The 27,367-nt window shown below is 50.4% G+C and overlaps 2 protein-coding genes and 1 long non-coding RNA gene across 13 annotated transcripts in view; all 3 read left to right on the top strand.

Annotated features, from left to right (window-relative positions):
• The window catches only part of PUDP (pseudouridine 5'-phosphatase), a 67,212-nt gene that overhangs the window by 15,110 nt on the left and 24,735 nt on the right, over positions 1 to 27,367 (top strand). For 5 of the 11 annotated variants that reach the window (XM_086387695.1, XM_086387698.1, XM_086387702.1 and 2 more), the window contains exons 2-3: positions 9,977 to 10,170; positions 16,296 to 16,514. In XM_086387695.1, the coding sequence (XP_086243821.1) occupies positions 10,080 to 10,170; positions 16,296 to 16,514 (310 nt within the window). In that variant the 5' untranslated portion in view covers positions 9,977 to 10,079. Of the gene's footprint in view, positions 1 to 18; positions 150 to 9,976; positions 10,171 to 16,295; positions 16,515 to 18,140; positions 19,053 to 27,367 lie in introns of those variants that run through there. The other 6 variants (XM_086387694.1, XM_086387696.1, XM_086387701.1 and 3 more) reach the window with 3 other exon arrangements.
• On the top strand, positions 12,342 to 13,715 carry LOC147339714 (uncharacterized). The gene is made up of 3 exons (XR_015158975.1): positions 12,342 to 12,475; positions 12,635 to 12,757; positions 13,139 to 13,715. It is a non-coding gene; the product is annotated as an uncharacterized LOC147339714 (long non-coding RNA).
• LOC147339713 (uncharacterized) lies at positions 19,620 to 22,499 on the top strand. The gene is made up of 2 exons (XM_086388133.1): positions 19,620 to 19,638; positions 21,619 to 22,499. The coding sequence occupies exons 1-2, from the start codon at positions 19,620 to 19,622 to the stop codon at positions 22,371 to 22,373; spliced, it is 774 nt and encodes a 257-aa protein (XP_086244259.1). The 3' UTR covers positions 22,374 to 22,499.

The following is a 27,367-nucleotide window of genomic DNA, read 5'->3' as shown; positions in this document are numbered from 1 at the left end:
CCCATCTTCCTGCATTTCCCGGCTCCACGGACCTCACCTCGGGGACAGAGCCTGACCGGCGTTGCCTCTGCAAGAGAAGAGATGCAGCTATTTAGACTCTCGGGTGCCCGGGGCAGGTGTGTCCCTCCCAGACACGCTGGTGACAGCAGGTGAGTGTTGGTGCTCATGTGGGGGAGACGGCATACAGTGCCCGGTGCCCGGCACATACAGGTGAAGCAGGCTTTGCCAAGAGGACCCACCCCAGCAAGAGTTTTCCCCCCAAGTGCCCCTGCTTTGCCTGCTCAGAGGAGTCTGCACAGAAGTGGGCCCCTGAATACTCTGCAGGAGGAAGGCATCCGGGCCTGTAAAAATAGCCCTTGACTCTACCTGTTGCGGTACATCTGACTTGCCCTCCCGTGTGCTGGCTTTGTGCGTGCGTGCGTGTGCGTGTGTGGTTATGACACAAACACGTAAGTGATCTCCGAGTCGGCCAGGTGCAGCCGGACGAGCATGTTCTTCCCCAGAAGCCCGAGCTGTATTGCAGCCCTCATCTCATTCAGCCAGGCTGAGAGCAGCCTGATGCAAAGTCTGACACTGAGTGATTTCGGGCCAGTCCCCCCCAAGGAGGAAGTGTGATCTGAGGCTGACCCGCCCAGTTGGGGAGCCTGCTTGAGGACAGGGTTTTTGGTTCAGAGGGCATTTAAGATCAGCGTGACAGCAGGGATTCGCCAGGGCGGTCGAGGGGAGAGACGGTCAAGGCCTCGCCTCGCTTCTTGAGCCTCACGGTTTTCCAGAGGTCCTGAGGCCAGTTCAGGGAAGGACAATCTGCTCAGCTAACCCAGTTTTCCTGGGAGCCGGGGGCAGGAAGTGAGTCATGCCTCTCAGGACACTGGATTCGTCCTGAGCAGGCCCACGGGAGGGCCTCCGTGGTGGCTCAGTTGGTAAGGAATCTGCCTGCAAAGCAGGAGACTCGGGTTCCATCCCTGGGTTGGGAAGATCCCCTACAGAAGGGAAAGGCTACCCACGCCAGCATCCTTGCCTCCTTGCCTTGGATGGAGGAGCCTGACGGGCGACAGTCCATGGGGTCACAAAGAGTCAGACACGACTTGAGCGACTGAGCACACCGCCCAGGGCTGTGGGAGCCGGCTGGGTGGCAGGAGGGGGGCCCCCTGTGCGAATCTGCACGCGCCGAGGGTGGGGAACAGCCGTGGCCCCAGTGCAAGGTGAGCGTAGAGGCCTCAGGAAGGGCACCCAGGGTGCTCTCTGCCTCGCACCAGCCCCAGGAACGTAGACCTCACCTCCCGCCTGTCGCCCGGCCCCACAGTCTCGGGGTGCCACACAGGGCAGTGACCTCAGTGGGGGTGACTGAGCCCGCGAGGCTAGGACCTGCCTAGGGGCTGTCGCAACCGTCCAGGAGAATGAGGCAACGCACACGCACGCTTGTTATTCCCCAGGGATCCCTGTGGGCCCTGCTGTCTCATCCAGCGGGTTCCTGACCTCTGCTCGCATCATCCTGCCTTGGCGTGCACACTGGCGTGTTCAGGAAGGGCCTTGAATAATCCAGGCACCCAGCTCTTGGATAACCCGAGCTTGTTTTCCCCAGGTGTGAGCGTCACAGGCAGAAGCTAGATGCCCAGCCTCTTGTTCAGCAAACCCGCCCCGCACCTGCCCGGCTGTTGTCTGTCCACCCCTGACTGCCCGCCTCCTCCTGATCACGGGGAGCTCGGTCCTGGGAGTGCCAGGGGCATTCCTCTGCCTTGGGCAGCAGCGCTCCACTTCAGTGCCCGCGGGTCCCCCTTCTCACCCCTCATCTCACCCCCACATGCACACGGGCGGCATCTCACGGGGCTGTCTCGTTACTTAGGAGGCTTCTTGTGTGTCCAGTTGGCTCCTGGACACTGGGTTTTAACGTATTTCCTAGTAGCTCCGTTGGTAAAGAATCCGCCTGGAATGCATGAAAGCCCAGTTTGATTCCTGGGTCGGGAAGATCCCCTGGAGAAGGGATAGGCTACCCACTCCAGTATTCTTGGGCTTCCCTGGGAGCTCAGCTGGTAAAGAGTCCGCCTGGAATTGCGAGAGACCTGGGTTCGATTCCTGGGCTGGGAAGATCCCCTGGAGAAGGGAAAGGCTACCCACTCCCGTATTCTGGCCTGGAGACTTCCACAGACTATAGTCCACGGGTTCGGATAGGGAGGCTCTAGAGAGAGGGATACACGTATGCACATGGGTGATTCACACTGTTGTAGGCAGAAACTAACACAATACCGTAAAGCAGTTACATTCCAATTAAAAGCATTATCAACTGTTAAAGTTTCAGAATCGTACTTGTCCCTTAAACACTTCTGCTTATTCTGTTAATAAATCTGGTAGACATTAATCATCACTATTAAGAGGACAGGATGATATTTGACTCTGCTTACACGGGTTTTTTTTTCATCAACATAAACACCCTGATGCTTGTGACCCTCTGTTTATCTGAGGTCTTCTTGAAAATTTTTTCTCTATCTGACATTTTTGCTCCGGTGGGTCTTCACTGCCGTGGGCTTTTCTCTGGTTGCGGTCGGAGGGCTTCTCCTCGCGGGCTTCTCTCATTGCGGAGCAGAGCCTCTAGGTGAGCAGGCTTCCGTAGTCGCAGTGCACTCGGTCAGTTGCCCTCGGCATGTGGGGTCTTCCCAGACCAGGGCTCGAACCCCGTCCCCTGCATTGGCAGGCAGATTCTTTACCTCCGTACCCCTCAGGGAGGCCCAAACACTTCACTTGAGCTAGTTCGGGTCACAGCTCTGATGTTAACCATCACTGTTAAGAGGCCGTGATAGAGTTTGACCGTTTGCACGTTTTTTAATCCACTTAAACACCTTTCTGCTTGTGAAGCTCCGTTGGAGCGCGTTTTATTTCCTGGCTCAGTACTTGCCTTTTGTGAATTGACACACACAGCCTTTCTGAATAGACAGTGGTCACTTTAAGGCCTAATACATGAGGTCTGTGAAACAGACGAGCGTCAGGTTCCCTTGCATCTTCCAGTGGACTTCCAGTCATGTCGTCTTTGTGGGAATTATTTCAGTGTGCGCGCTCTTAGTTGTGACGTGGTGGAGTCTTTAGTTGAAGCCCGTGGGATCTTAGTTCCCCAGCCAGGGATCAAACCTGGGTCCGCTGCTCTGGGAGCACAGAGTCTTAGCCACTGGACGACGAGGGAAGACCCTTGATAATATTGTCTTGAAAGGGCAGGTGAAAATTAGTAATCTCAGTGTGTACTTCAAAGTTTATTTATAGCATTGTTGCCCCAATAGGCCAAATTCCATTAAAGAGTACATACAACAACATGACAAATAACTTGCAAAAACTTATTCCCCTTTTACATGCCTGTGAATGTTTTGGGAGTCCAGAGGTGCCTGCCTGTTCATTATGGAAACCGTTTTTCCACCCAGCTGATTAGATTTTTGCATTTCTTGGCATATATGAATGTTTTCCACCTAAATCCCATAATCTTTGAACCTGACGAGAATTCTGCATTTGTTCAGTAGGTTTCCCAGGTCCGTGCAGGTCCCGGGGGCAGGGCCATGAAAACGATATGTGAATGGCTGAAGGATTTCTTGCATGTCCTGTGTCTGACTTGGAGTAACATGGGCGTAAGGCTGTATACCTGTGGGAGTCAGAAAATGAGCGTTAATTGTGCGTCTGAGGAGCCTCTGCCTGTCCCTAGAGGACACTTCTGGGTCCTCAGAGTTGCAGACTCAAAGGCCCTGGCGTTTGCGAACAGGGTGGGCACCTGTGTCTCCTCGTCTCTCAGAGCCCCTGAGATTGGGGGACTAGGACAGGTGAGTTTCTGCTTGTGCCGACTGAGCTCCGCCTCCTGTGGCCACAAAAGGTGCGCTGTGCTTGGGAAGGGAAAGGACGCCTGACTGCTTTTTCGTCTTTGCAAAAATGCCGGGGTAGAAGTAAATGAAGTCTGAGATGTGCGAACCACTGTCCATTTTGTGAGCAGATGTTTTTTAAAAGAATATTGACTCATATTTCCTGGGGTCCGTCTTTAGTCCCTTCCCATAAAAAAACAAGACACAGAAGGATATTTTTTAATCAGTTGCCCTTGCCTTTGATGAGGAGGGTATGGCAACCCTCTGCAGTATTCTTGCCTGGAGAATGCCATGGAGAGAGGAGCTTGGCGGGCCACAGTCCATGGGGTCGCAAAGAGTCATACACAATGGAGGTGACTTAGCACGCACGCCTCATACACACGCACACCTTGCCTTTGACAGAAATGCTGCGTGGGTGAAGATCAATAACTCAGAGTTGTGGGCTGATGTGTGCACCACCAAAATTCATATTTTGAAGCCCTAACCCCCTGGGCCTCAGATTGGGGCTGTACTTGGAGTCAAGGTCTTTAAAGAGGTAAGTAGGTAAAATAAGGGCATTAGGCTGGATCCTGACCCCTTAGGTGGAGAAGGGACTGGCAGCCCTCTCCAATGTTCTTGCCTGGAGAATCCCATGGACAGAGGAGCCTGGCGGGCCACAGTCCACGGGGTTGCAGGAGTCAGACATGACTGAGCGACTCACACACACACTTTGACCCCTTAGGACTGGTCCTTATAAGAAAAGAAGAGCAGCACAGGGGCACACACGGGGACCACCACGGGCGGACACGGGAGGAGACGGCTGTCTGCACACCCAGGGGAGAGGCCTCAGGAGGAGCCAGCTCTTTCCATGCCTGCATCTCCGGTTTCCAGCCTCCAGGGCTGGGGGAGCGTAACTTCCTGTTGTTGAAGCCCCCCAGCGTTCGGTGCGTTGTCATGGCAGCTGCAGCAAGCGAATCCCCCCCAGAAATGTAGGGTGTTTAATGCCGGGAAGGGGTCAGGGAGCTGCACTGGCGTCGGACAGATCTCCCAGGCAGACTGCGGCCAGGGAGGCACCCCGTGGACGCCCAGAACTGTGCTGTTGGTAGCTGAGACACCACGATTACCGTGTGATTTCCCCCAGTCTTCCTCCTGTCATCGCTTTCCATTTGGGTTCTCTGACAGTCTTCTACCCCACCCACACCAAAAAAACAAGTAAACGGAAGCGCACAGAGCAGCTAAAGAAATAGCGCCAGTGACACAGTGGCTTGTGTATCTTCAAAGGAGAAGAACTGCATCCTTTTTTTACGTTTCTCCATCTCTTGCTAGATCCCACAGCGCTTTGCACTGTACTAAATTAAAAGTGCTTTTGGCGCTGCCTCCGTACCAGTGCATACATCACGCGTGATCCAGTCCATGGGGAATTCAATCCACTGTACCCACAGCAAGGATGAAAATGTTGGGATAACAGGAGCAGCCACTGAAGGAAGGTCTTGAAAAGAAGTGGAAGCTGTTGATCTGGGTGGGAAAGGAGGGCTTTAAAAAACTGCACGTCTCTGGGTTTCAAGGTGAAGTGTTTCATTCAAATGACTCCCAAGCTAGCAGGGGTTGATGGATAGACCCCACTCAACACATGAATTCAGGGCGACACCTTGAAAGAACTCCTGTTCTCTGTCAGTCTTTTATGCAGCTTCTTCAGACCCACTTTGGTGACAGCCTGCACGTTCTTTTCTTTTTGGCTGCACCGGATCTTTGTTGTCGTGCACAGACTTTCTCCACTTGCAGTGACGGGGGGGGGGGGGGGGCTACTCTGGTTGCGGTGTGCAGGCTTCTCATTGTGGTAGCTCCTCTTACCGCAGAGCGTATCGGCTCCAGGACATGCGGCCTTCGGTAGTTCACAGCTACATGCCCAGTAATGGTGGGTTCCAGGCCCTAGAGTGCAGGCTCAGGAGTTGTGGGTCTTGCTGTGTTTCTGCTCATCTGTCCCTTATGAGGGCCCTGGCATTGGATTTAGGGTTTCCCTCATCCAGGAGGACCTCATCTCAGACCCTTCACTTCATCACATCTGCAAAGACTGGGATGTTTCCAGAGAAAAACAAATCTTGTGAGTTTCCAGAATGGCGTTCAGTGCTCTTCACATGTCAGTTCATCCGGTGCTCATCAGAATCCTCCAGGTGAGGGCAGTGATGAAGGTGAGGTTGCCTAGGAAGAAACGGAGGGTCGAGGCGCGTGACTCAGGGCTGTGATCCCCGAGGAGACGTCAGTGACATGGCGAGTGATAGAGGTTTCCCCTTAAAACAGGGTGTCTTTCCCACTGTTACAGTTCATAACAGGCAGGAAACAGAAACCACCTAAGTGTCCATGGATGGGTGGCTGAATGGATCAGTGGGTGGATGCATGGATGGATTAGTGAATGGATGGGTGGGTGGATGCATGGATGGATGGATAATGGGTAGATGAATGGCTGAATGGGTTAGTGGGTGGATGGGTGGATGGATGGATAAGTGGGTGGGTGGGTGGGTGGGTGGATGGATGATGGATTGATAAGTGTGTGGTTGAATGGCTGAATGGATTAGTGGTTGGATGGGTGGATGGATGGATGGGTGGACAAGTGGGTGGATGGATGGATTAGTGGATTTTAGTTAGTGTGTGTTAGTTGCCTGGGTCTGCTGTAACAAAATGCCACAAACTCACTGGTTTAGAAAACAACCCAGATGCCCTTTGTCGTGGTTGTTGGAGTCAGAAGTCCAAGACCAGTCTCCCTGGGCTGAAGTCGAGGGCTGGTTCCCTCTGTAGCAGGCTCCAGGGCAGAGTCTTGCTTTGCCAGCTTCTAGAGGCACCCTGCCTGCCTTCCTTGTCTTCAGGCCCTTCAGTGCTTTACCTCTAACCATCCTTTTTTTATTACAGGCGTTTACAGCCCTCCACTTCCCTCCAAGCACTGCTTTTGTTAAATGCCACACCTGTTGGTGTGTTGCATTTGTATTTTACTTCCTCCCAGCCTATCTTATAAATCCCTTGTAATTTTACCTTTTCACCACTCACCATTTAGGTGTATATTTGTTTAACTTCCACAGAGTTGTGAATTTCCCAGGCTCTCCCTCTGTGAGTGATTTCTCATTCTGTTCCATTGTTGATCAGGGAAATACTTGGCATGATTTTGATCCTTTGTGAATGTATTGAGCCTTGTTTAATGGCCTAGCTTATCATCTTTCCTTGTGAGTGTGAGAAGAATACATTGTTTTGTAATGTTTGGGTGGAGCATTTCCATAGTGTCATAAAATTCAGTTGGTTTATGGTATTTAAGTAGTTAAGTCGTATGCAGCAGTAGTTATCTATAGTCTTCAGCTATAGAGTTTTACCTGTAGAGGTTTAAATCCAGTCTTGTGTTCCTTGTGAATTTTCAGTCCAGCTGTTCTTTCCGTCATTGAAACTGTGTCGTTAAATGTTTCCAGCTACTGTGGTCGACACCTGTTTCTTCCCTCAGTTTGGTCAGTTTTTGTTTTAGGTGTTGTGACTTTGTTGTGAGTTTCTTACATGATTATAGTTGTCGCATCTTCTTCATAAAATTACCCCTTTCTCCTTATACAATGCTTCTATTGAGTTTTTGTTTGTTTGTTTCTAGTAGAAACATTTGTCTTAAGTCTGCCTTGTTTAATGTGCTCAGTGTGGCTTTCTTTGGTTACCTTGTGCATTTAATATCTTCATCCTCTTACTTTCAAGCTTTTTGCACCTTTCCTGGTAAAGTGTGTCTTGTAGACAGTATATAATTGGGTCACGTGGTTTTTCATTTTTAATCTGTTCTGCCATTATATAATACATTAATTTGTATTTAACCTTTTACATATAATGCCATTATTGATAAAGGATTTACCTATATGGTTATCTTACTTGTTTTCTCTTTCTTTTTTGATCACACACCATCAATCTGTATTTATTAACTAGCATTCTGCTGTAGAGAAGACTTTCCTCTGTCCACATTTTTTATTGCAGGGTTAGTTCACTGGCAGTATTGTTTCAGGTGTACAGCATAGGGATTTGATAATTGTATAGACTGCACTCTGTGTAAAGTTATAAAATGTCATTATTTCCTGTGCTGCACTTCACATTCTTGTAACTTACTTACTTTACTGCTAGTAGTGAACACCTCTCAGTCTCCTTCATCTGTCTTGTGTCTCCCCCAGCCCTCTGCCCTGGGGTAGAAATAGTCTCTGAACTGTGTCTGTTTATATTAGTTTGAAATGCGGCCCTTTGCAACATGGGTGGACGTAGAAGGTAAGTCGCAGAAGGACAGTCCTTATGTTTCCATGTGTCTGTGGGATCCAGAAAAGAAACACATCTGTGTCTTTTCCTTTCCTTCCCTTTCCTCCATTCCCCTTTCCTCCATCGCTGGCTTCTTTTATGGTAACTAGGTATTTTCTTGTGTACATTTTAACTGTTTTATTTCTCTGACCTTTTTTTGTTTTTTAGTTATTTCCTTAGTGGTTGCTCTATGTATTACAGTTACCAACTTATACCATCTAGTTTGCATTAATACCAGCTTAATTTAAATAGTATACAAAAACGTGGCTGCTGTGTATCTCCTTTCCTACCCTCCTTTGTGGTGTTATTGTCCTAAAGGTTCCATCTTTATACATGTTGTGCATTGCATCTTTACATATGTTATGTGCCCATCAGCAGAGATTTCTAATTATAATTTTATGCAGTTGTCTTTTAAATCAGATTAAAAAAATGATCCACAAACAAACAACACATTTATCTTGTCTTTTAAGTCCCCCAAGGGCAAAATCACCCTGATTATAAACCATCACTTTAAGGATTGGGGGGGCGGGGGAAATTGTTATCACATCACCATCTATCAGCTCATTTTAAAGTAACTTTGCATAATTTAGAAAGATTGCCAAGGAAATAGTTGGATTGGTGATTGGGTAATGAATCAAGTGTGTAAAACACACTGCATACTCAACTGTTTGCAAATCTTGCTTGATCTTTTCCAAAACAAAAGATACAGTAAAAATTTACTATGATTCTTGGGTTAAATGCCACCTTCAGGTTAAAATTTTGGTCTGATAAGTTCTGTTCAAGTATAGAAAATACTGTTGACTGAGCTTCACCGACTCGATGGACCTGAGTTTGAGTAGACTCTGGGAGTTGGTGATGGACAGGGAGGCCTGGCATGCTGCAGTCTATGGGGATGCGAGGAGTCAGATACAACTGAGCGACTTGACTGAACGAGCAGAGAAATAGATACAAAAACCATAAGCTGACTCTAGTAGTGGTTTCTTGGCCTTCTGAGGAGCCTTTCTGGAGAATCACTGACTGTCAGTTCATTGCCTATTGCTGTTTTTTGTGGGCTGCGTGGTTGGGGGGTCACGTACTCTGAACATGTTCTTCCCCTGTACCTTCTGAACACGCTTTGGTGTGTAAGTTGGTGACCACAGCCCACACGTGAGCCTGCCACGGGGCCCAGTCCTTTTCAGGAGCCCCAGGTGGAAGGATGGCACCGTTCCTGAGTCCTCCACCCTCGTGCCCAGCCTCTGTCCTTGGACCCGCTGTGCCCCCTACGAAATGACGTGCTGATGGATTTTCTTAAACTTTATTACGGATTATGCGAGAAAAAAAGAAAATAATTCTTGACTCATACCCACATCTGTTAGAGGAGGTGGTTGATAGTTCCACTGAACCATACTAAATGCTAATCAAAACTTTCACTTGAGAAAAGATCACTCGGTTAAATCATTACCAATCTTCATTTAAAAAAGTTGCGTTTATTGTTACTCCTTCGCAGTTGGAAACTGGCTAGCTTTCAGCCACAAGAAACAGTCCATCACACCCTGAAATACTTGTTCTCAAAACCTCTGAGAGCAAGCAAGCTCCTAATTTGAAGCAAATATTACCGGGACTCATCATTTCACGCTTGTTAACTACTCATTTAGGTCTCTTACATTCCTAAACTCAAGGAAGCTGCTGGCTCTTGCAGGCAAGCGCGTCTGTAAAGGTTAAACTGCACGGACTAGACACGCTTCTCCCGTCTCTTCCGTGTGCGCAGATGACACGCGGAGCTGGCGGCCCCGGGAGGGAACACGAGAGTGTCCCGGGCGTGGCCGTGAGCGCTGTCTGGTGGAGGCAGCCTCCGTGACCTCCCCGTCCTCTTTTCTCTCTCTGCTCCCCAGAACACCGGGCCCCTCTCTGCGGCGTCTGACACACCGTCTGCCACCACTCCAAGGTCTGAGAGGACTTCCTGAACTCCCAGGGCCTTGGGGTCAGCAAAGGGCCATGTATCATTGGGTCTCAGTGGAGAAAAATACTCTGCTGTACATACTGCCTTTCAGTCACTCGTTCTGCAAAGCTTCCTCTACCTCCCCAGGTAACTGTTCCTTTTTTTTTTTTTTTGACAACAAACATCAGGGAGCTTTCCAGTTGCAGTCACCTTTGCTGTTCAGTTAGTCACTCAGTTGTGTCTGACTCTCTGCGACCCCATGGACTGCAGCATGCCAGGCTCCCCTGTCCTTCAACATCTCCTAGAGTTTGCTTAGACTCATGACCACTGAGTCAGTGAAGCCATTCGGATGTAGAAGCTGGATTTAGAAAAGGCAGAGGAACCAGAGATCAAATCGCCAACATCCATTGGGTCATAGAGAAAGCAAGAGAATTCCAGAAACACATCTACTTCTTGCTTCATTGAGTACATGAAAGCCTTTGACTGCAATCTCTGAGTATGTATTTAAGCTCGCAAGGATGTTTGTGTCTCATATGTTGTTTCAGTGGGTCTCACGGAACAGGTGCCCGATAAAACCCTGTGTATTTATTACCTGGTGGGGAGAGGTGAATGGAGCTAGCTAGGGAGTGGGGTCCTACCAGCGAGTGGGAACATGCGAGGGTTGGCTTGTGGAGGGTCAGGTGGCTGCAAGGAGACATGGATTACGGGGTTGGGCACACGGCATTCTGTGTCGGTACTGGGTCGGGCAGTTTGTTAACACATATTTGTGGAGCTAGTCTGATGTGCTGGGAACATGTGATAGAAACTTTGGTGAATGGATTCCCAATGGGTACTGCCTTTTTTTTTTTTTTAATGGAACATTTGGAACAAGGAACTCTTAACTTCTCAGATCATATGGCCCTTGCCATTGCAGGAGCCGTGTGTGAGCTGTCGTGGACAGGGAGAAAGCAGAACTCATAACTGCCTCTTAACACACAGAGGATCCCTAACGGCCCTCCTGTTAACTCACAGAGGATCCCTAACCACCCTCCTGTTAACTCACAGAGGATCCCTAACCACCCTCCTGTTAACTCACAGAGGATCCCTAACTGCCTTCCTCTTAACTCACAGAGAATCCCTAGCTGCCTTCCTCTTAACTCACAGAGAATCCCTAACTGCCTTCCTCTTAACTCACAGATGATCTCTAATTGCCTTCCACTTAATTCATAGATGATCCCTAATCTCCCCCCTGTTAACTCCCAGATGATCCGTAACTGCCTTCCTCTTAACTCACAGATGCTCCCTAACCTCCTCCTTTTAACTCACAGAGGATCCCTAACTGCCTTCCTCTTAACTCACAGTTCAGTTCAGTCTCTCAGTCGTGTCCCATTCTTTGTGACTCCATGGACCGCAGCACGCCAGGCCTCCCTGTCCATCTCCAACTCCCGGAGCTTGCTCAAACTCATGTCCACTGAGTCGGTGATGCCATCCAACCATCTCATCCTCTGTCGTCCCCTTCTCCTCCCGCCTTCAATCTTTCCCAGCATCAGGGTCTTTTCCAATGAGTCAGCTCTTCGCATCAGGTGGCCAAAGTATTGGAGTTTCAGCCTCAGTCCTTCCAATGAATATTCGGGACTGATTTCCTTTAGGATGGACTGGTGGGATCTCCTTGCTGTCGCCTTCCTGTTAACTCACAGCAGATCCTTAACTGCCTTCCTGTTAACTCCCAGAGGATGCCTAACCTCCCTCTGGGAGCCCCTGCCTCCTGCCCTAGGGGCTCCAGCTGGTGCTTTGCTCAGGGCTCCGGGCTCGGCACAGATTCCCCGCGCAGGTGACACAGATGCCCAGTAGGCGTATCCTTGTTCTTGCACCCCCAGCGTACAGAGAGGTTAGCCGAGGCCCACCTGGGCCCTGAGCACGGGTCCCCAGCTCCCAGCTGCTGGTCAGCCACAGAGCAGGCCTCCAACCCAGGCCGCTGGCCCCAGAGCACCCGCCACCCCCCACCTGAGTCCTCGGGAGCACCCCGGCCTGCGGGCAGAGGCTGCTCCCTGTGGCCCCCACCTACCTGGAAGAAACCCCAGGTCGGGGAGGGAGGCTGAGGACATGTCTGCTTCCTTCAGATGTGGTTCGGAGAGGAAGAGGTGTGCAGAGGAAGCAGTCGGGGTGTGCAGAGGAAGCAGGTCTTACCCTGCACGCTGGTCACTGAGCCTCTGCTTGGGGTGTTTCGCTCTAAAACAATGCAAGTCCCGGTCGTCCAGCTGAATTATAAGCGGGGACTGCCCTCCCTCCTTCCCGTCTTCATAGGGCAAAACACATGCTGATGCCGTCCTCAGAGGCCGGGGTAAACACGTGTAAATGCGTCCTCTGTGATCAGCTGGACTCAGTACCTCGCAGTGGAACCTCAGCCCCAGACAGTGGAGAGGAGATCAGGCGTGCTGAGGCCTTTTGTGGTAACAGCTCGGGGACCCTAAAGGTCAGTGCACAGCCCAGCACCTGGGGGCCCAGCCTGCAGCTCGTGAGGAAAACCCGGGCCTCTGGGCTGCGTTCACACCCGCATCCAGTGCCCTCCTGTCTCTGCCCACCTGGCCCGTTCACCTGCTGCCTGAGTGTCGTCTCTCCTTACTGCCCCCAGGACTGAGGCCCAGGTGTACGTGCGGTACTTTTTTAGCACACCGGCGGAGGGGAGCACCCTGTGTGGCTGTGGCTCTTTGCAGACCACGTGCGAGCTTCCCGTGAAAAATAACCCAGGAGCAAGGTGCAGAGCCCGGAGCTTTGGAGGCCGTGCGTGCATGGGACGGTTGGGCACGGCTGCTGTGCGCTCCTTCCTTTGAATTATTCTTTTATTTTTAAATGATCTTGTTTAGTTCTGGCTGTGCTGGGTCTTCCTTGCTCCGTGGGCTCTTCTTCTGTAGTCACGGTGAACACGGGCTGCTCTCTAGCTGTGGTGCTCAGGTTTCTCCTATCTCTTGTTGCAGAGCGCGGGCTCTGGGGACCTTGGGCTTCCGTGGTGGGGGCGCATGTGGGCTCAGTACTCACGGCTCACGGGCCCCAGAGCACAGGCTCAGTAGTTGTAGGGCACGGGCTGAGTCGGATCCTCTCAGACCGGGGATCCAACCCATTTCTCCGGCATTGGCAGGTGGACGCTTTACCTCTGAGCCACCAGGAAAAAGACTGACTTCATTGGAGAAGACCCTGGTGCTGGGAAAGGTTGAAGGCAGGAAGAGAAGAGGGCGGCAGAGGATGAAATGCTTGCATGGCATCACCGACTCAATGGGCATGAGTTTGAGCAAACTCCAGGAGTTGGTGATGGCCAGGGAGGCCTGGCGTGCTGCAGTCCATGGGGTTGCAACGAGTCGGACACAACTGAGAGACTGAACACCACCACCACCAGAGAAGCGCACTGCTTCCTTTTTATTTTGGCTTCTGGGAGAACTTTCCCTTCAAAGCACTGTCCCTGTCATTGCTTGTACGCTGTCGTCTGCTGGTATACTCTTTGCCAGATCGGAGGAGTTTGACAGTGTGTTGAGATCCTTGCTTATCTCACCGAAGGTTTGGCGTGATTTTCATCTACATTGTGAAGAAGAGTTACGTGACCGCAGAGTCTTCTGCAGATTTATAATCCCCCTGTTCTAGGCCTTGTAAGTGAAAAGCACCAGCTTTAGAGGAAGAGCGTGTAACGCCTTTTAAAAGAATACAGCTCTTTTCGGTCTTTAGACTTTGTCATTTCTCTTGCTCATTTCTTCCTCCTGCACTTGGCTCATGGCGAGTCCCTAGTGGTGCTCCTCGCCCAGCCTCTGCTGTTTTTCCTGGCACTCTGCGTGCTTTCCAAACCCAGCGGTAGTTTCTCACTCGCTCAGTGCCTGCACTGTCTTGTTAGTCTCTCTCTCCCAGCTGCTGGAAGAAAAGTGTTCACAGGAAGAAAGCAAAGTATACACAGGCTGCCTGCCAGGCCCTGCCTCTGCACACCTGCAGAGCCCTCCAGGTCTTGAGGGAAGCGGGATGTGAGCGAGCATTCGATACGGCCACCCCTCCTCACTGTCCCCCAGAGGCGTGGGCCAGCCCTTCCCTCTCCGCCGGGGCTTTTTCAGAGAGATGACATGCAGGGGGGCTTCTGGAAGAAATCTGAGCCTCTCAGGTTACGATCCAAACACTGGCTTCCTCCACCAAGGAGCCCAGGAGGACTTGTCTTTAAGTCTCACCTTCCTTTGTACCAGAAAGGGAACCAAAACTGGGACGTGTCACCCAACCCCGGGGTCATGCCTGAGCAAGAGCAGTCAGGTGTGTACCAGAATGGAGATCTGAGAGCTGCTTCGTAAGTTAAGTGTGTTAGTCGCTTAGTCGTGTCTGACTCTTTGCTATCCCATGGACTGCAGCCCAGTCTCCTCTGTCCATGAGATTTTCCAGGCAAAGATACTGGAGTGGGTTGCCATTTCCTTCTGGGGATCTTCCCAACCCAGGGATCAAACCCAGGTCTCCTGCACTGTAGGCGGATTCTTTACTGACTGAGCTACAAGGGATCTGCTCGTTATGTGTCTCTTACGGTGTCCCCTCCCACTGTCTCCCCATATCCAGCCCATGGTAGAAAAGCGAGGACCCAGATAGTTAAACGGAGAAGGCAATGGCACCCCACTCCAGCACTCTTGCCTGGAAAATCCCATGGACGGAGGAGCCTGGTAGGCCGCAATCCATGGGGTCACTAAGAGTCGGACAAGACTCAGCAACTTCACTTTCACTTTTCACTTTCATGCATTGGAGAAGGAAATGGCACCCCACTCCAGTGTCCTTGCCTGGAGAATCCCAGGGACGGGGGAGCTTGGTGGGCTGCTGTCTATGGGGTTGCACAGAGTCGGACAGGACTGAAGTGACTTAGCAGCAGATAGTTAAAGCACTGAAGGTGAGTTTGTACTTGATACGCAGCTATACGTGGTTTTGCCTTGAAAAGCGGAGAAAGCAAAGCCGTTCTGTGCTGCTGCTCCTTGTCCAAGGCTTGGTCCTGCCGCCACTGGCCAAGTGTCTAGGGCCCCTTCCTAGGAAGCGGGCTGCAGGCAGGAAGGACCAACCAGAGCAGAGCGGGCCGGGAAGGGCAGGTCAGCTGCCTGGAGATGCTGCCTCGGGCTGGGGTGGCTGGGGGTGGTCTCCGGGGCCCGTGCACTTCGCCGCAAAGTGTAGAATCAAGTTACCTTGCAGGGAACCCCCGCCGCTACTGCTGCACGACCGGACCGCTGCGGGTGGGGGGCGGAAATGGAGAGCACCGGACTTGTGCCTTCCTCCTGGGAGGTGCAGGCGGGCATCTGTGCTCACGCAGGGGCTCCATTCAGAGCCGCACCCGCGTCCGCCCACTCCCGCCGGAGTGATTGCAGGGGTCGAGGAGCACTCGGTCGGTCCCTCTCGGTGCAGGCCCTGCACACAGGCTGCAGTGTGCACGCTCGCGGGTGCTCCATCAGGACGCCAAGTCTCAGTAGTGGTCAGGCTCAGCAGAATGTGCCTGTCAACGGAAAAGACGCTTGAACCATAACGCAGACATTTCGGGGCTTCCCTGGTGGGTCAGCGGTTAAGAATCCGCCTGCAGTGTGGGAGACGAAGGTTGGATCCCTGAGTCTGGAAGATCCCCTGGAGGAGGAAATGGCAACCCACTCCAGTATTCTTTTTTTTAATCTGAATAATGTATTTTTGTCTGTACTAGCTCTGTTACCGCGCAGGCTTTTCTCTAGTTGCGGAGAGCGGGGGGCCTCCGTGTAGATGCCGTGCGTGGGTTTCTCACTGCCGTGGGCTCTGTCTGCCGAGCACAGGCTCTAGAGCATGCGGGCTTCAGTAGTTGCGACACAGGGCTCAGGAAGTTACAGCTCCTGGGCTCTGGAGCCCAGTCTCAGTTAGTGGTGGCTCAGGGCTTTAGTGGCTCCAAGGTAGGTGGGATCTTCCCAGATGGGGGATTGAACCCATGTTCCCTACATTGACAGGCGGATTCTTTCACCACCGAGCCACCAGGGAGGGCCCCACTCCAGTATTCTTGCCTGGAGAATCCCACGGACAGAGGGGCCTGGCGGTCCACGGTCCACAGGAGCGCGGCATTGGACGCAGCTGCGCACAGACAGACTTCCTTTCCCTCCCAGCCTGTAAGGTTCCAGCGCAGCAGAGGGCAGGCCGCCGGGGCACCGTCTGAGCCTCCAAACCCGCCAGTGTTTCCCCTGTGCCCACGGGCCCCCTCCCGAGAGCTGTCTGCTCTGAACGCAGGCTCTGCGGGCCGTGAACACATCCCTCAACGCCGCTGTATCTCGGCCCCCTTGTCTCCGCAGATACCGAGCGGCTCTACTCAGCTGTGTTTGAGGACATCTGCGGGCGCTACGGGAAGAAGTACAGCTGGGACGTGAAGTCTCTGGTGATGGGCAAGAAGGCGCTGGAGGCGGCCCAGCTGATCAGAGACACGCTGCAGCTTCCGATGTCCGCGGAGGAGCTGGTGGAGGTGAGCCAGGCCAAGCTGAAGGAGGTCTTCCCCACGGCCGCGCTCATGCCAGGTGAGGTCCCCGGAGTGCGCTTGGGGCTCTGAGCGGCAGGTCTCACTCAGCCTGCCAGGGGGCGCGCTAGCGTTCTCCTCTTCCCTGAGAACTCGGAAGATGCCCTTCCTGGTAAGGCTCCGAGGGACTCATTAGAGACGTTGGAGGATGCTGGCACGTGCTGTGGGCTTTCCGGGGTGGCCCAGTGGAAGAGAACCCTCCCGCCAGTGCAGCGGACTCAGGTTCGATGCCGGAGCGGGGAAGATCCCCTGGAGGAGGCATGGCCACCCACTCCGGTGTTCTTGCCTGGAAAATTCCACGGACAGAGGAGCCTGGCGGGCTACAGTCCATGGGGTCACCAAAGAGTTGGGTGTGACTCAGCGACTACAGGACGGCAGCATCATGTGCTTGTCATTTTTGAGCTTTCTTAATATATGTTCTTTTCACGGATTCCTGAGGCCCGAAAACATTTGCATTTTGTTCATGTCAGTGTGACCTAGAGATCACATTCCTGAGAGAATTGCTTCCGAGTTTCAAATAGGTGGCTTTTGCTTTTCACAATCAGATAGAGAATTCATGTTTCAGCAGCTATGCAAACTTGAACATGTTGATGATAGGCAAGCAGCTAAATCTCCCTAAAGAAGTTTTAAAAAAAACTTATTTTAAGAGTTAAAGGTGTAATTCAGTTCTAACATGTCTGTGTGGCCTTTACTTGTTTTCGTTTGAGAGCTAAGATGACTTTTCTCCCCTGGGGCTTGTTAGCTGAAGATGGAACAACAGAACTGCCTGCTATTTCTTACTGTAAGTGAGGAGGTCGAGAGTGTTCTAGGTTACAGGGACCACAGTGGCTTAAAAATGGAGTGTTATTTTAAGATTCTTCTAGGAAGAAAGGTGAGTTACTCAGTCTTTAGAATTCCTGGTGCTCAGGGAGAAAAAAGTTTACAGTCAGAGCAGTAATTTTGGATTCAAAATGGTATTAACATGAGTCATGGTCATTTTTTGAAACACATGTAATTATCTGCATTTATACATATATCCAGAGGGGCAGATTGAATATCCCCTGGAACTAGTGAGTTTCCTGGAAAGGACCTTGCTATTACTGCTGCCTGGTATTACAAAGAAACCGTGTGGGCTCTTCTTGGATTACACACACACACACACACACACACACACACACACACATGCCTGTACATCACACATGCATACACGTGAATGTCACACACACGTTAGACACATGCAGACATATGTCACACACACAAACACGTCACACACACACACTTATGTCACACATATACACGTTATGTCACGGAAATACATGTGAACACATACATGTACCTCGGCATATGAGCACAAGCACCATGACACACACTCCCTTCACCAGCTGCCTTTCTGGGCCGTTTGCACACGTGGGGATGCTGACAAGCTTCAGTGATGGAAGCACAGCTATTAATAAACGTCACAGAAGTTCCTGGCTAAAAGTTTATCATCTTACCATTGTTGAGTGTGCCAGCTGAGCGTTAAGAACGTTCAGACGGTTGTGTAACCAGCAACAGCATCCATCTCTCTCAACTTTTTACCTTGTGGAGTTGAAGCTGTGTCCCCAGTAGACCCTAACTTCCATCCCTTCCTCTGTCTCTCTCTCTCCAGCTCCAGGGACCGACCCTTCTGCTTTCTGTCTCTGTGAATTTGGACTACTCTAGGTATCTCACATGGCGCTAGTGTGAAACAGCCCACCTAGCAGTGCAGGAGACACAGGTTCAGTCTGTGGGTCAGGACGATCTCCTGGAGAAGGAAACAGCAACCGCACTGCCGTGTCCTTGCCTGGAGACTCCCGTGGACAGAGGAGCCTGGCGGGCTGCAGTCCATGGGGTCCAGAGTCAGAGCTGCCTGAGTGAGCGCACGTGCACAGATCCTCAGTGTTTGCCCTCCTGTGGCCAACCTCGAGGTTCGTCAGCGCTCTCATTCCACACGTGCAGCGTGCGACAGGCTTCTCTCCCTCTGAAGACAGAATCATACTCCATTGTGTGGATGGATCTCACTTTGCTTATCTGTTCATCCGTCGATAAACACTTGCGTTGCTTCTGCCTCTTGGCTGCTGTGAAAACCACTGCTGTGAACATGTGTATAGAAATACCTCTTCAGGAACTTGGTTTTATTTATTTTTTGGGGGGGGGTACAGTCCCAGAAACACAATTATCGAATTACAAGGTGATTCTCTTTGTAGTGTTTCAAGGGTCCCCCCGACTGTTTTGTAGACTGGCTGTGTCATTGTATTTTTCTTCCAACAGTCCACAAGGGTTCAAGATTCTCTACATTTTCACCAACTCTGGTTATTTTCTCTCTTTTTGATAGGAACCATCCTAATGTGTGTGAAGCCATTATCTCTTGGATTTGAATTTCTTGAATAATTAATGACATAGAGCGTTGTTTCTTGCTGTTAGCCATTTGTGTGTCTTCTTTGGAGAAATGTTTATTCAAGTCCTTTGCCCATTTTTTGATTTTTTTTTTCTTGTTGAGTTCTAGGAATTCTTCATATAATAAAGTCTGAATACAAACCCACTTATCAGCTACATGGTTTGCAGATATTTCCTCCCATTTCAGAGGTTGCTTCTTCACTCTGTTGAGTGTGTCCCTTGATACCCAGAACTTTTTACGTTTGATGTACTCCCATTGACTATTTCTGTTCTTGCTTGAGTTTTTAGTGTCATAGCCAAGAGTTTAAAAAAAAAAAAAGATCCTATGTCTTAATGCTTTCTTTCTGTTTGTTGTCTTTTAGGAATTTTGTAGTTTTAGCTCTTACCTTTCGGCCTTTAATCCACCTTATATTAATTTTTGTATATGGTATAAGAGTCCAGCTTTGTTCTTTCCAAGTGGATATCCATGTTCCCAAAACACACTTTGTTGAAGAGACTGTCGTTTTCCCTGTTGAGTGGTCTTGGGAGCCTTGTTGAAAGATCACCTGGGTGTTGCATGTGTGAAGAGTTATTTCCAGGCTCTCTATTCTATTCCGTTGGTCTATATGTCTGTCTTTATGTCAGCACCAAACTGTTTCGATTACCATACCTTTGTAATATGTTTTGAAACCTGGAAGTGTGAGATTCTCCAAGTTTGTTCTTCTTTTCCAAGATGGTGTATGGCTATTCAGGTTCCACTGAGAGTCCATATAAATGTTGGCATTGACTTCTGTATTTCAACAAAAAGTGCCTTGGGATTTTGGTGTGGATTCCTCTGAATCTGTAGACCACTTTGGGTACTGTGGGCACTGTAAAGATGATCAGATCTTGCGGCCCATGAGCCTGGGAAGTGTTTCCCTTTCTTTGTGTCTTCTTCAGTTTCTTCCAGCAGTATTTTGTAGTTTCAGCATTACAGGACTTTCACCTTCTTCTATTTCTCTTTGACGCACTTGTCAGTGGGTTTATTTAAATGTTCTTTTCAGATTTTTCATTGTTTAATGTGTGGAAATACAGCTGACTTTTGCATGTTGATTTTTGTCATCTGCAGTGTTGCTGAAGTTTGTTAATAGTGCTATGGTCTTATGTATATGTGCAGAATCTTTAGAGTTTTCTACGTTTAGGATCATTTCATGTGCAAACAGATGACTTCATTTCTTCCTTTCTGATGTGGATGTATTTTGTTTCTCTTCCTTGCCTAGATGCTCTGGCTAGGACTTATAGTGCTGTGTGAGATAAAAGTGAGACGAGAAAGCATTGTTTTCTTGTTCCTTATTGCAGAGAAAAAGCTTTCAGCCTCTTAACATTGAGTATGATGTTAGTTATGGGATTTTCATATATGGCTTTTATTATGTTGAGGTACTTTTCTTTTATTCCTGGTTTGAGTGTTTATATCATGAAAGGGTGTTGAGTTTTTTCCAAATGCCTTTTCTGCCTCAGTTGAGATGATCCTTTGGGTTTTGTTCATTTTGTTAACACGGTGTGTCACGTTGATTTTTGTATGTTGAACCGTCCTCAAGACTCCAGAAATAAATCCCCCTTCTTCACGGTGTAGAAGAATCCTCTGAATGTGCTACTTAAATAAGTTTGCTAGTGTCTTGTTGAGTGTGTTTGCCTCAGTTTCTTGTCATTTCTTTCTTTGGCTTTGGTGCCAGGGTAACGCTGGCCCGATGGGATGAGCTTGGGAGTATATCGTCCTCTTTTAATTGTGGGGAAGAGTTTGAGTACTGTTGGTGGTAATTCTTTACAGTCTGGTGGAATTCTCCGGTGAATCTGTTTGGTCCTGTTTTCCTTGTCGGACGGCTTCTGATTACTGAATTAATCTCCATAACACATAGAGGTTTGAACAGACTTCCTTTTGCTTTGATCTCGATAGCTTGTATATTTCTAGCAATTCATCTGTTTCTTCCAGGCTATTCAGTGTGTCTGCTTACAGGTTCTCACATTATTCTCTTTGAATCACTTTTATTTCTGTGCTGTTGGTTTTCGTGTCCTTGCTTTCATTTCTGATTGTATTTATAAGCCTGGTTTTTGTTTTTTTTCTTCAGTAATCCAGCTAAGTCTATATTGTTTGTATTTGACATGGAGTCTCTTGCATTGTTTAACATACAAAGCACCCTTGGTTTAGGCACGCAAATCTCCTCTTTCTTCTTTATCCACCCAAGCCTTTCAAGTGGTTTTCCTTCCAGAATTTTTGTCGTTTTTTTTTTTTTTTTAAGATATACTTGAGACATGATGGTCGTGGTTTAGGCACTAAGCTGTATCCGACTCTTGGATACCCGCATGGCTTATAACCCACCGGGCTTCTCTGTCAATGGGCCTGCCCAGGCAGGAACACTGGAGTGGGTTGCCATTTCCTTCTCCAGGGACCTTCCCAACCCAGGGATCCAACCCATGTCTTAGCAGGCAGATTCTTTCCCATTGAGCCACCAGGGAAGCCCATACTTGAGATATATTCTACTATAATTCCAAGAAAACGATGTCTTCTGCAGCTACCCTGGTAGTTTGGCTGGAATGCCATCAAGTCTATATTATGGAGTCTATTTGGTGATCCAGTCCATGTAGTATCCTCATCTTGGCTTTCCCAGTGACCAGATATTATGTAAATGATACCTCATCCTGGGTAATCACTGAAGAGAATGGAACCCTAAAACCAGCTCCAGTGTAGAAATGAGATGAGAACTTGTTCTTCCTAGACGGTTTAGTCCTGCTAAAGTCGCCTGGAAGACTCTTGTCTCTGCATACATCTCATGCCAGTCACAGACATGGTAAGGACAGAGATCTAGTTTCTACTCAGAGAGACGTCCTGCACCCCCGAGTTGCCATCTGTGCCACCTCCCTCCCAGCACCTCTTTTATGTGAGCCAAAGCCGAGCCCCACCGGAAAGGCAGCCTCCCGGGTCTGGAGTCCAGGGAGCGGTGACGGTAGCCAGGAACAGACCACTGCCGTCTGTCCAGATCAGGTGTTCCTCTTGTGCCCTTGCCGCTTTGAGTCCATCATGCAGCTCAGGATGATCGAGGTGGAGCCCTTGACTTCCGTTTCTCTTCCCTCTGCAGGTGTTTTCTTGGGGGGCGGGGGCATTTCCAGCTGGGGAAGGCACCTTGAGCCCATGAGAGGAAGGAGCCTGTCTGTAGAGAGGGTGTTTTATGAATTCCACGTCCTTCATTTTGCACAAGGAAATGGCAGCCCACTCCAGCATCCTTGCTTGCAGAATCCCCACGGACAGGCGGGCTGTAGTCCATGGAGTCGCAGAGAGTCGGACACGACTGAGCGACTCACACAGACGTCCTTCATTCTGACGATGCAGCTCTGCCTTCAGGTGAGCGCTGTGGCCCGGCAGGTCCTTAGTGCGGAAGGGAGGGCAGGTTGCCTGGGAAACAGGCCCTGCCATAGTGATGCAGGAGGTCGGCCTGGGCCGTCACCAGGGTGACCGGCCCCTGATTATGAGGTGCGGGCGGCTCTGCCTGGGTCCCGCCTCACGGAGGGTCGGGCTGGCCTGTGCGGCTTGGAGGCCAGGCATGAGTGACTTGATTCCCTCCTCATGAGCTGTGGACACCTCTCTTTAAAATCGGCCGTGGATGTTCTAGGAGGGAAGTACTTTTTTTTTTTTAACTTTTTATTTTCTATTGAGGTATAGCTGATTAACACTGTTGTGATGGTTTCAGGCGGACAGTGAAGGCACTCAGCCGTACATGTACATGTATCCATGCCCCCCCAAATTCCCCTCCCATCCAGGCTGCCACATGACATGGAGCAGAGTTCCCTGTGCTGAACAGCAGGTCCTTGTTGGTTCTTCATGTTAAACACAGCAGTGTGTCCATGTCCATCCCAAACTCCCTGACTATCCCTTCCCCCATCCTCCCCTCTGGAAACCATAAGGTAATTACAGAGGATTGAGCAGAGTTCCCTGTGCTGGACAGCAGGTCCTTGTTGGTTCTCCATGTGAAACACAGCAGTGTGTACACATCCATCCCAAATTCCCTGACTGTCCCTTCCTGCCATCAGGACAGAAGTACTTTTGTCCAGTATGTCCTGTAAGCATTTACCACATCCCTTAGTGATGAAACAGAATGTAAGTCAGCCAAGGGTCTAATTATTTTCTGAGAATAGACATCTTCTTAACAGTGGCAAAAATTTTTGACCAAAAAAAAAAAAAAAAATATATATATATATATAAATGTATGTGGTTTTACATAGGAAAAATTTTGACATGGAATGTAAGGAAACCGTCAGAACAGTGTTCCCCATGAAGGGTGCTGATAACCTCCAGTGTATTTTTTTTTTAAATTACTGTTTTTTAATTAAAAAAATGGTCTCTAGTTTTGGGTACACGAGGTCGTCGTTGCTGCGTGTGGGCTTTGTCTAGCGGAGGCGAGCAGAGGCTGCTGATGGTGGTGTGCGAGATTCTCACAGCCGTGTCGCTTCTCTTGTTGAGGATGAGCTCTATGGCTTAGTTGTCTCACGGGCTGTGGGGTCTTCCTTCCCCAGCCAGGGCTGGAACTCCTGACCCCTGCGTGGGCAGGTGGGTTTGTCACCCCTAAACCACTAGGAAAGTCCACCTGCACCGTATTGTGGAGAAGATTGCTTCAGTCGCGGGTTCTTGGAGGTGTATGACGGTAATGTGTTTTGGCATCGTTTAAGCAGGAGTAAGTTGGTTCGGAAGGCCGGTAAATAAAGTCTGTGGTTTTTAATGGTGTGAAACCCCCAAGAAGGTCTCCTGTTGCCGTGGCTCTTTGCTTTTCCTGCTCTTTTTCCCTGGGGGTGGGGGTTGGGGATTTCCCACGGAAAAGCCCAGGACGTGACTTCGGGCCCGTGGAGGGGACGGGGATAAGGCCCTGCCCAGGACTGCTGGCCCAGAGGCACTGCCCCGTGACATGGGCCCCTGAGGAATGCAGGTCCACCGCCACCGTGGAGTGTCGCCTGGGTGTTGCCCATGGGGACAGGTCCCAGGTGGAGACAGGCCTGACCCGGACAGGTCCTCACCGGGGCTCCGAAGTCCCTCACGCCAGGACAGGCTCGGGATTCACTGACGCTGCTCTCGGGAGCGCCCTGAAGACTACAGCACAGCCACCCAGTGGGCAGCACTTTCCCTGGGGGGCGCCCCGGGCCCGGTCCACCTGGGCCTGTTTCTTCTAGGCCCGGTGCTTGAGCCTCTTGTCTGTTTCCACCTGTCTGCCTTTGGCTTTTCTGTTTTGTTCTTCATCTGCCTTCCGCCTTTAGTTCCCCATGGCTGTCAGCCAGCGTGACCATCTCCCGCCACCCCACTTGGTGAATACACCTTCCACCACCCTGGCAAGAAGGCACTCGCTTTCTCAGGGTCCCTCTGTAACTTCCTCTTCCTTTACTTAACCCTTATGTGCAGCTGCTGCTGAGTGGGTGCTCAGGGAGACACAAAAGAAACGTCTCCTTCTCCTTGCAGTCCATAATGAGAGTAGGACCCATGCGTCTCAGTTCAGTTCAGTCGCTCAGTCCTGTCCAACTCCATGTGACCTCATGACTGCAGCACGCCAGGCCTCCCTGTCCGTCATCATCTCCCTGAGCTTGTTCAAACTCGTGTCTGTCCAGTCATAGACTTGACTAAAATGTCTTCATCTTTTTTTCTTATATACAAATAAATTTCAGGTCTTACAAGATCAGTTCAGTTCAGTCGCTCAGTTGTGTCTGACTCTTTCTTAAACCACGCACTATATAGTCCGTGGAATTCTCCAGGCCAGAATACTGGAGTGGGTAGCCTTTCCCTTCTCCAGGGAATCTTCCCAACCCAGGGATCAAACCCAGGTCTCCCGCATTGTAGGCAGACTCTACCAGCTGAGCCACCTGGGAAACCCCATTACTTACTGTTTAACAGGGATTCCCAGGTGGTGCTAGCGGTAAAGAACCTTCCTGCCAGGTTTGATCCCTGGGTCGGGAAGATCCCCTGGAGGAGGGCACGGCAACCCACTCCAGGATTCTTTCCTGGAGAATCCCACGGACAGAGGAGCCTGGCGGGCTGCAGTCCACGGGGTCAGAACGAGTCAGACACGACTGGATTGGCTTAGCATGCGCACATTGCTGAGCCATTCACGATGCCTCCTTCTAGGACATTTCTTAGGATACCTGTGTGATGTGTGTATACACACGGTACACATCCCTTAAAGGAACTAAAAAAAAAATTCACCAACATCCAAAGCAAGTAAACAGTTGATGCATAGAATGAAAATCCTGAAATATTTACATTACATTGCTTGGCAACTTTTATAGGAAGAGACAGGTGTTAAGCAAGTGAGAACTCTTTTTTTTTTTTTTTGGCTTGTACATGAGGTGAGTCTCCTTTATGAGCCTGAGGCGTGTCAGGGACTAGCTGAGAAGTCAGGTCCTCTGTGTGTTCTTACGTGTGCCTGCGTGTCAGCCTCAGGTCATTTTAGCACCTGCACTTCCCAGGTGATGCTCTGCAGTCCTGCGAGGTTTAAGTAAGCTGCCCACAGATGCTCAGAGCTGGCTTCTGACTGGCAGGGGCTCCAGCGAGCAGAGCTGCACTGTTCGCAGGGCAGGATTTGGAGAATGCACCCCTCAAAGGCAATGCCGACTCATAGGAAGAGTCCTCTTCCAGGCTGTGCCATGCCCCTGAGCCACCCACCCCACTCTTGAGGGGGGCTTCCCTGGTGGCTCAGATGGTAAACGATCCTGCCTGCAATTCGGGATCCCTGAGTCAGAAAGATCCACCCTTGAGGTGGTGCCAGTGGTGAAGAATCCCCCCTGCCATTGTAGGAGATGAAAGAGACTCAGGTTTGCTCCCTGGATTACGAAGATCCCCAGGGAATGACTACCCGCTCCAGTATTCTTGCCTGGAGAATCCCAGGGACAGAGGAGCCTGGCAGGCTACAGTCCAGGGGGTCGCAAAGAGTCAGACACCACAGTTGAAAGGAGAGTGGCCCTCAGGGTGAGTCAGCAGGAGGTTATCCCCTTTATCTGCCCTGGAATGTGAGCTCGTAGCCTGTGGTCATGCCATTCCAAAGCAACTGATTAGAAATCCACAATGATGTTGAAATCCAGGCATTGCTCAGGGTGCTCTTTGAAGGGGCAGAGGTGTCAGTGCAACGGTTGGGATGTTGTTTCGGGGCGGGGGTGGGGGGGGCTCTGAAGAGCTCCAGTACCATAGTCCTTTCTGTCTCAGCACAGAGAGGAGTTCAGAGAGAGCAGAGTGGTAGATACTCGTGGCTAATGAGAATAAGACACCTGTGAAGCTCACAAGCAGGTGGACAAGACTTGTCACGCCCCGAGAACTTGGCCAGCCACAGTTTTATAATCAAAAGAAAAGTAGGGAGGAGGAGAAGACCACCTTTTTCCTCATTCTTGAGTAGATGTCACGCTTCCATCATCAACTCCTCCTCCACGTTGGGCAGGGGAGTTTTCTTGTCTTGCATGGTCAAGCTATTTCACAGAGTTGTTTTTTCATGTGGGCAGAGCATGACTAAGTCACTGAGCTCACTGGGCGGGATGTGGGTCTCATGCCACCGCCCTTTTATTGTTTGGGGGCAAGTCTCCTGCTTCTGTTGCATGGTTTTGCTGCTAAGCTCTAATCCTTTGGCCACCTAATGCGAAGAACTGACTTCTGGAAGAGACCCTGATGCTGGGAAAGATTGAAGGCGGGAGGAGAAGGGGACGGCAGAGGGTGAGATGGTTGGATGGCATCACCCACTCGATGGACATGGGTTTGAGTAAACTCTGGGAGTTGGTGATGGACAGGGAAGCTGGCGTGCTGCGGTCCAGGGGGTTGCAAACAGTCAGATACAACTGAGCGACTGAACTGAGCGAAGCCTGCTTGGTTGTGTGGTTAAGCAGCTCTCCTTTCCTGAGTGATCATTTAACTTACGGGGGTCTCCCATATTTTTTTGTGCTTCCAGTTGCCTCATAGGGCTAACTGTCTGATCGCCTGCTTTGTCCCTTCACTCTGTCTCCGTCATCTGGAGCCCTGCTCTGAGAACCTGCTCCTGTAAGTTGCCGCCCCCTTGCACCTCCTGGCCGTCATTCCAGCGGAGAGACCTGGTCTCGGGGTCCGAGGTGGCAGCTGGAGATTCCGGGGGCTTCTCCCTACTGCTGCCGAGAACCGGTGCTCCCCTGTTGTTCCTGTGTGTGTCTGTGTGTCTTCTCTTTCTTTCCCGAGCTCTATGCTTGAGGGCTAACCGTTTGTCAAAATTTTGCCAGCACACGTTTGTATTTGCAGTCATGAACTACGACTCCTTCTCATAATCACGGCCCCCTGTTTCTAGTCTCCACCTCAAGCTCCTACCTTGGGTCCGTTTCATCAGTTTCCTGTGGCTGATGTTCCAATGACTGACAGACGTGGTGTCCTGGGACAACAGAAATTTATGTAGGCACAGTCCTGGAGACCGGAAGGCTGAGGTCAGCGTGTGGGCAGGCCCACAGTCCCTCCAGGGGCTCCAG

Source organism: Bos grunniens, chromosome X (assembly GCF_055505025.1).
Source record: "Bos grunniens cultivar Pamir isolate PY7600 chromosome X, Bosgru_T2T1.0, whole genome shotgun sequence".
Classification (NCBI taxonomy): Eukaryota; Metazoa; Chordata; class Mammalia; order Artiodactyla; family Bovidae; genus Bos; species Bos grunniens.
Note: the sequence above shows the minus strand (reverse complement) of the source record. Positions and strands in the feature narration are given on the sequence as shown.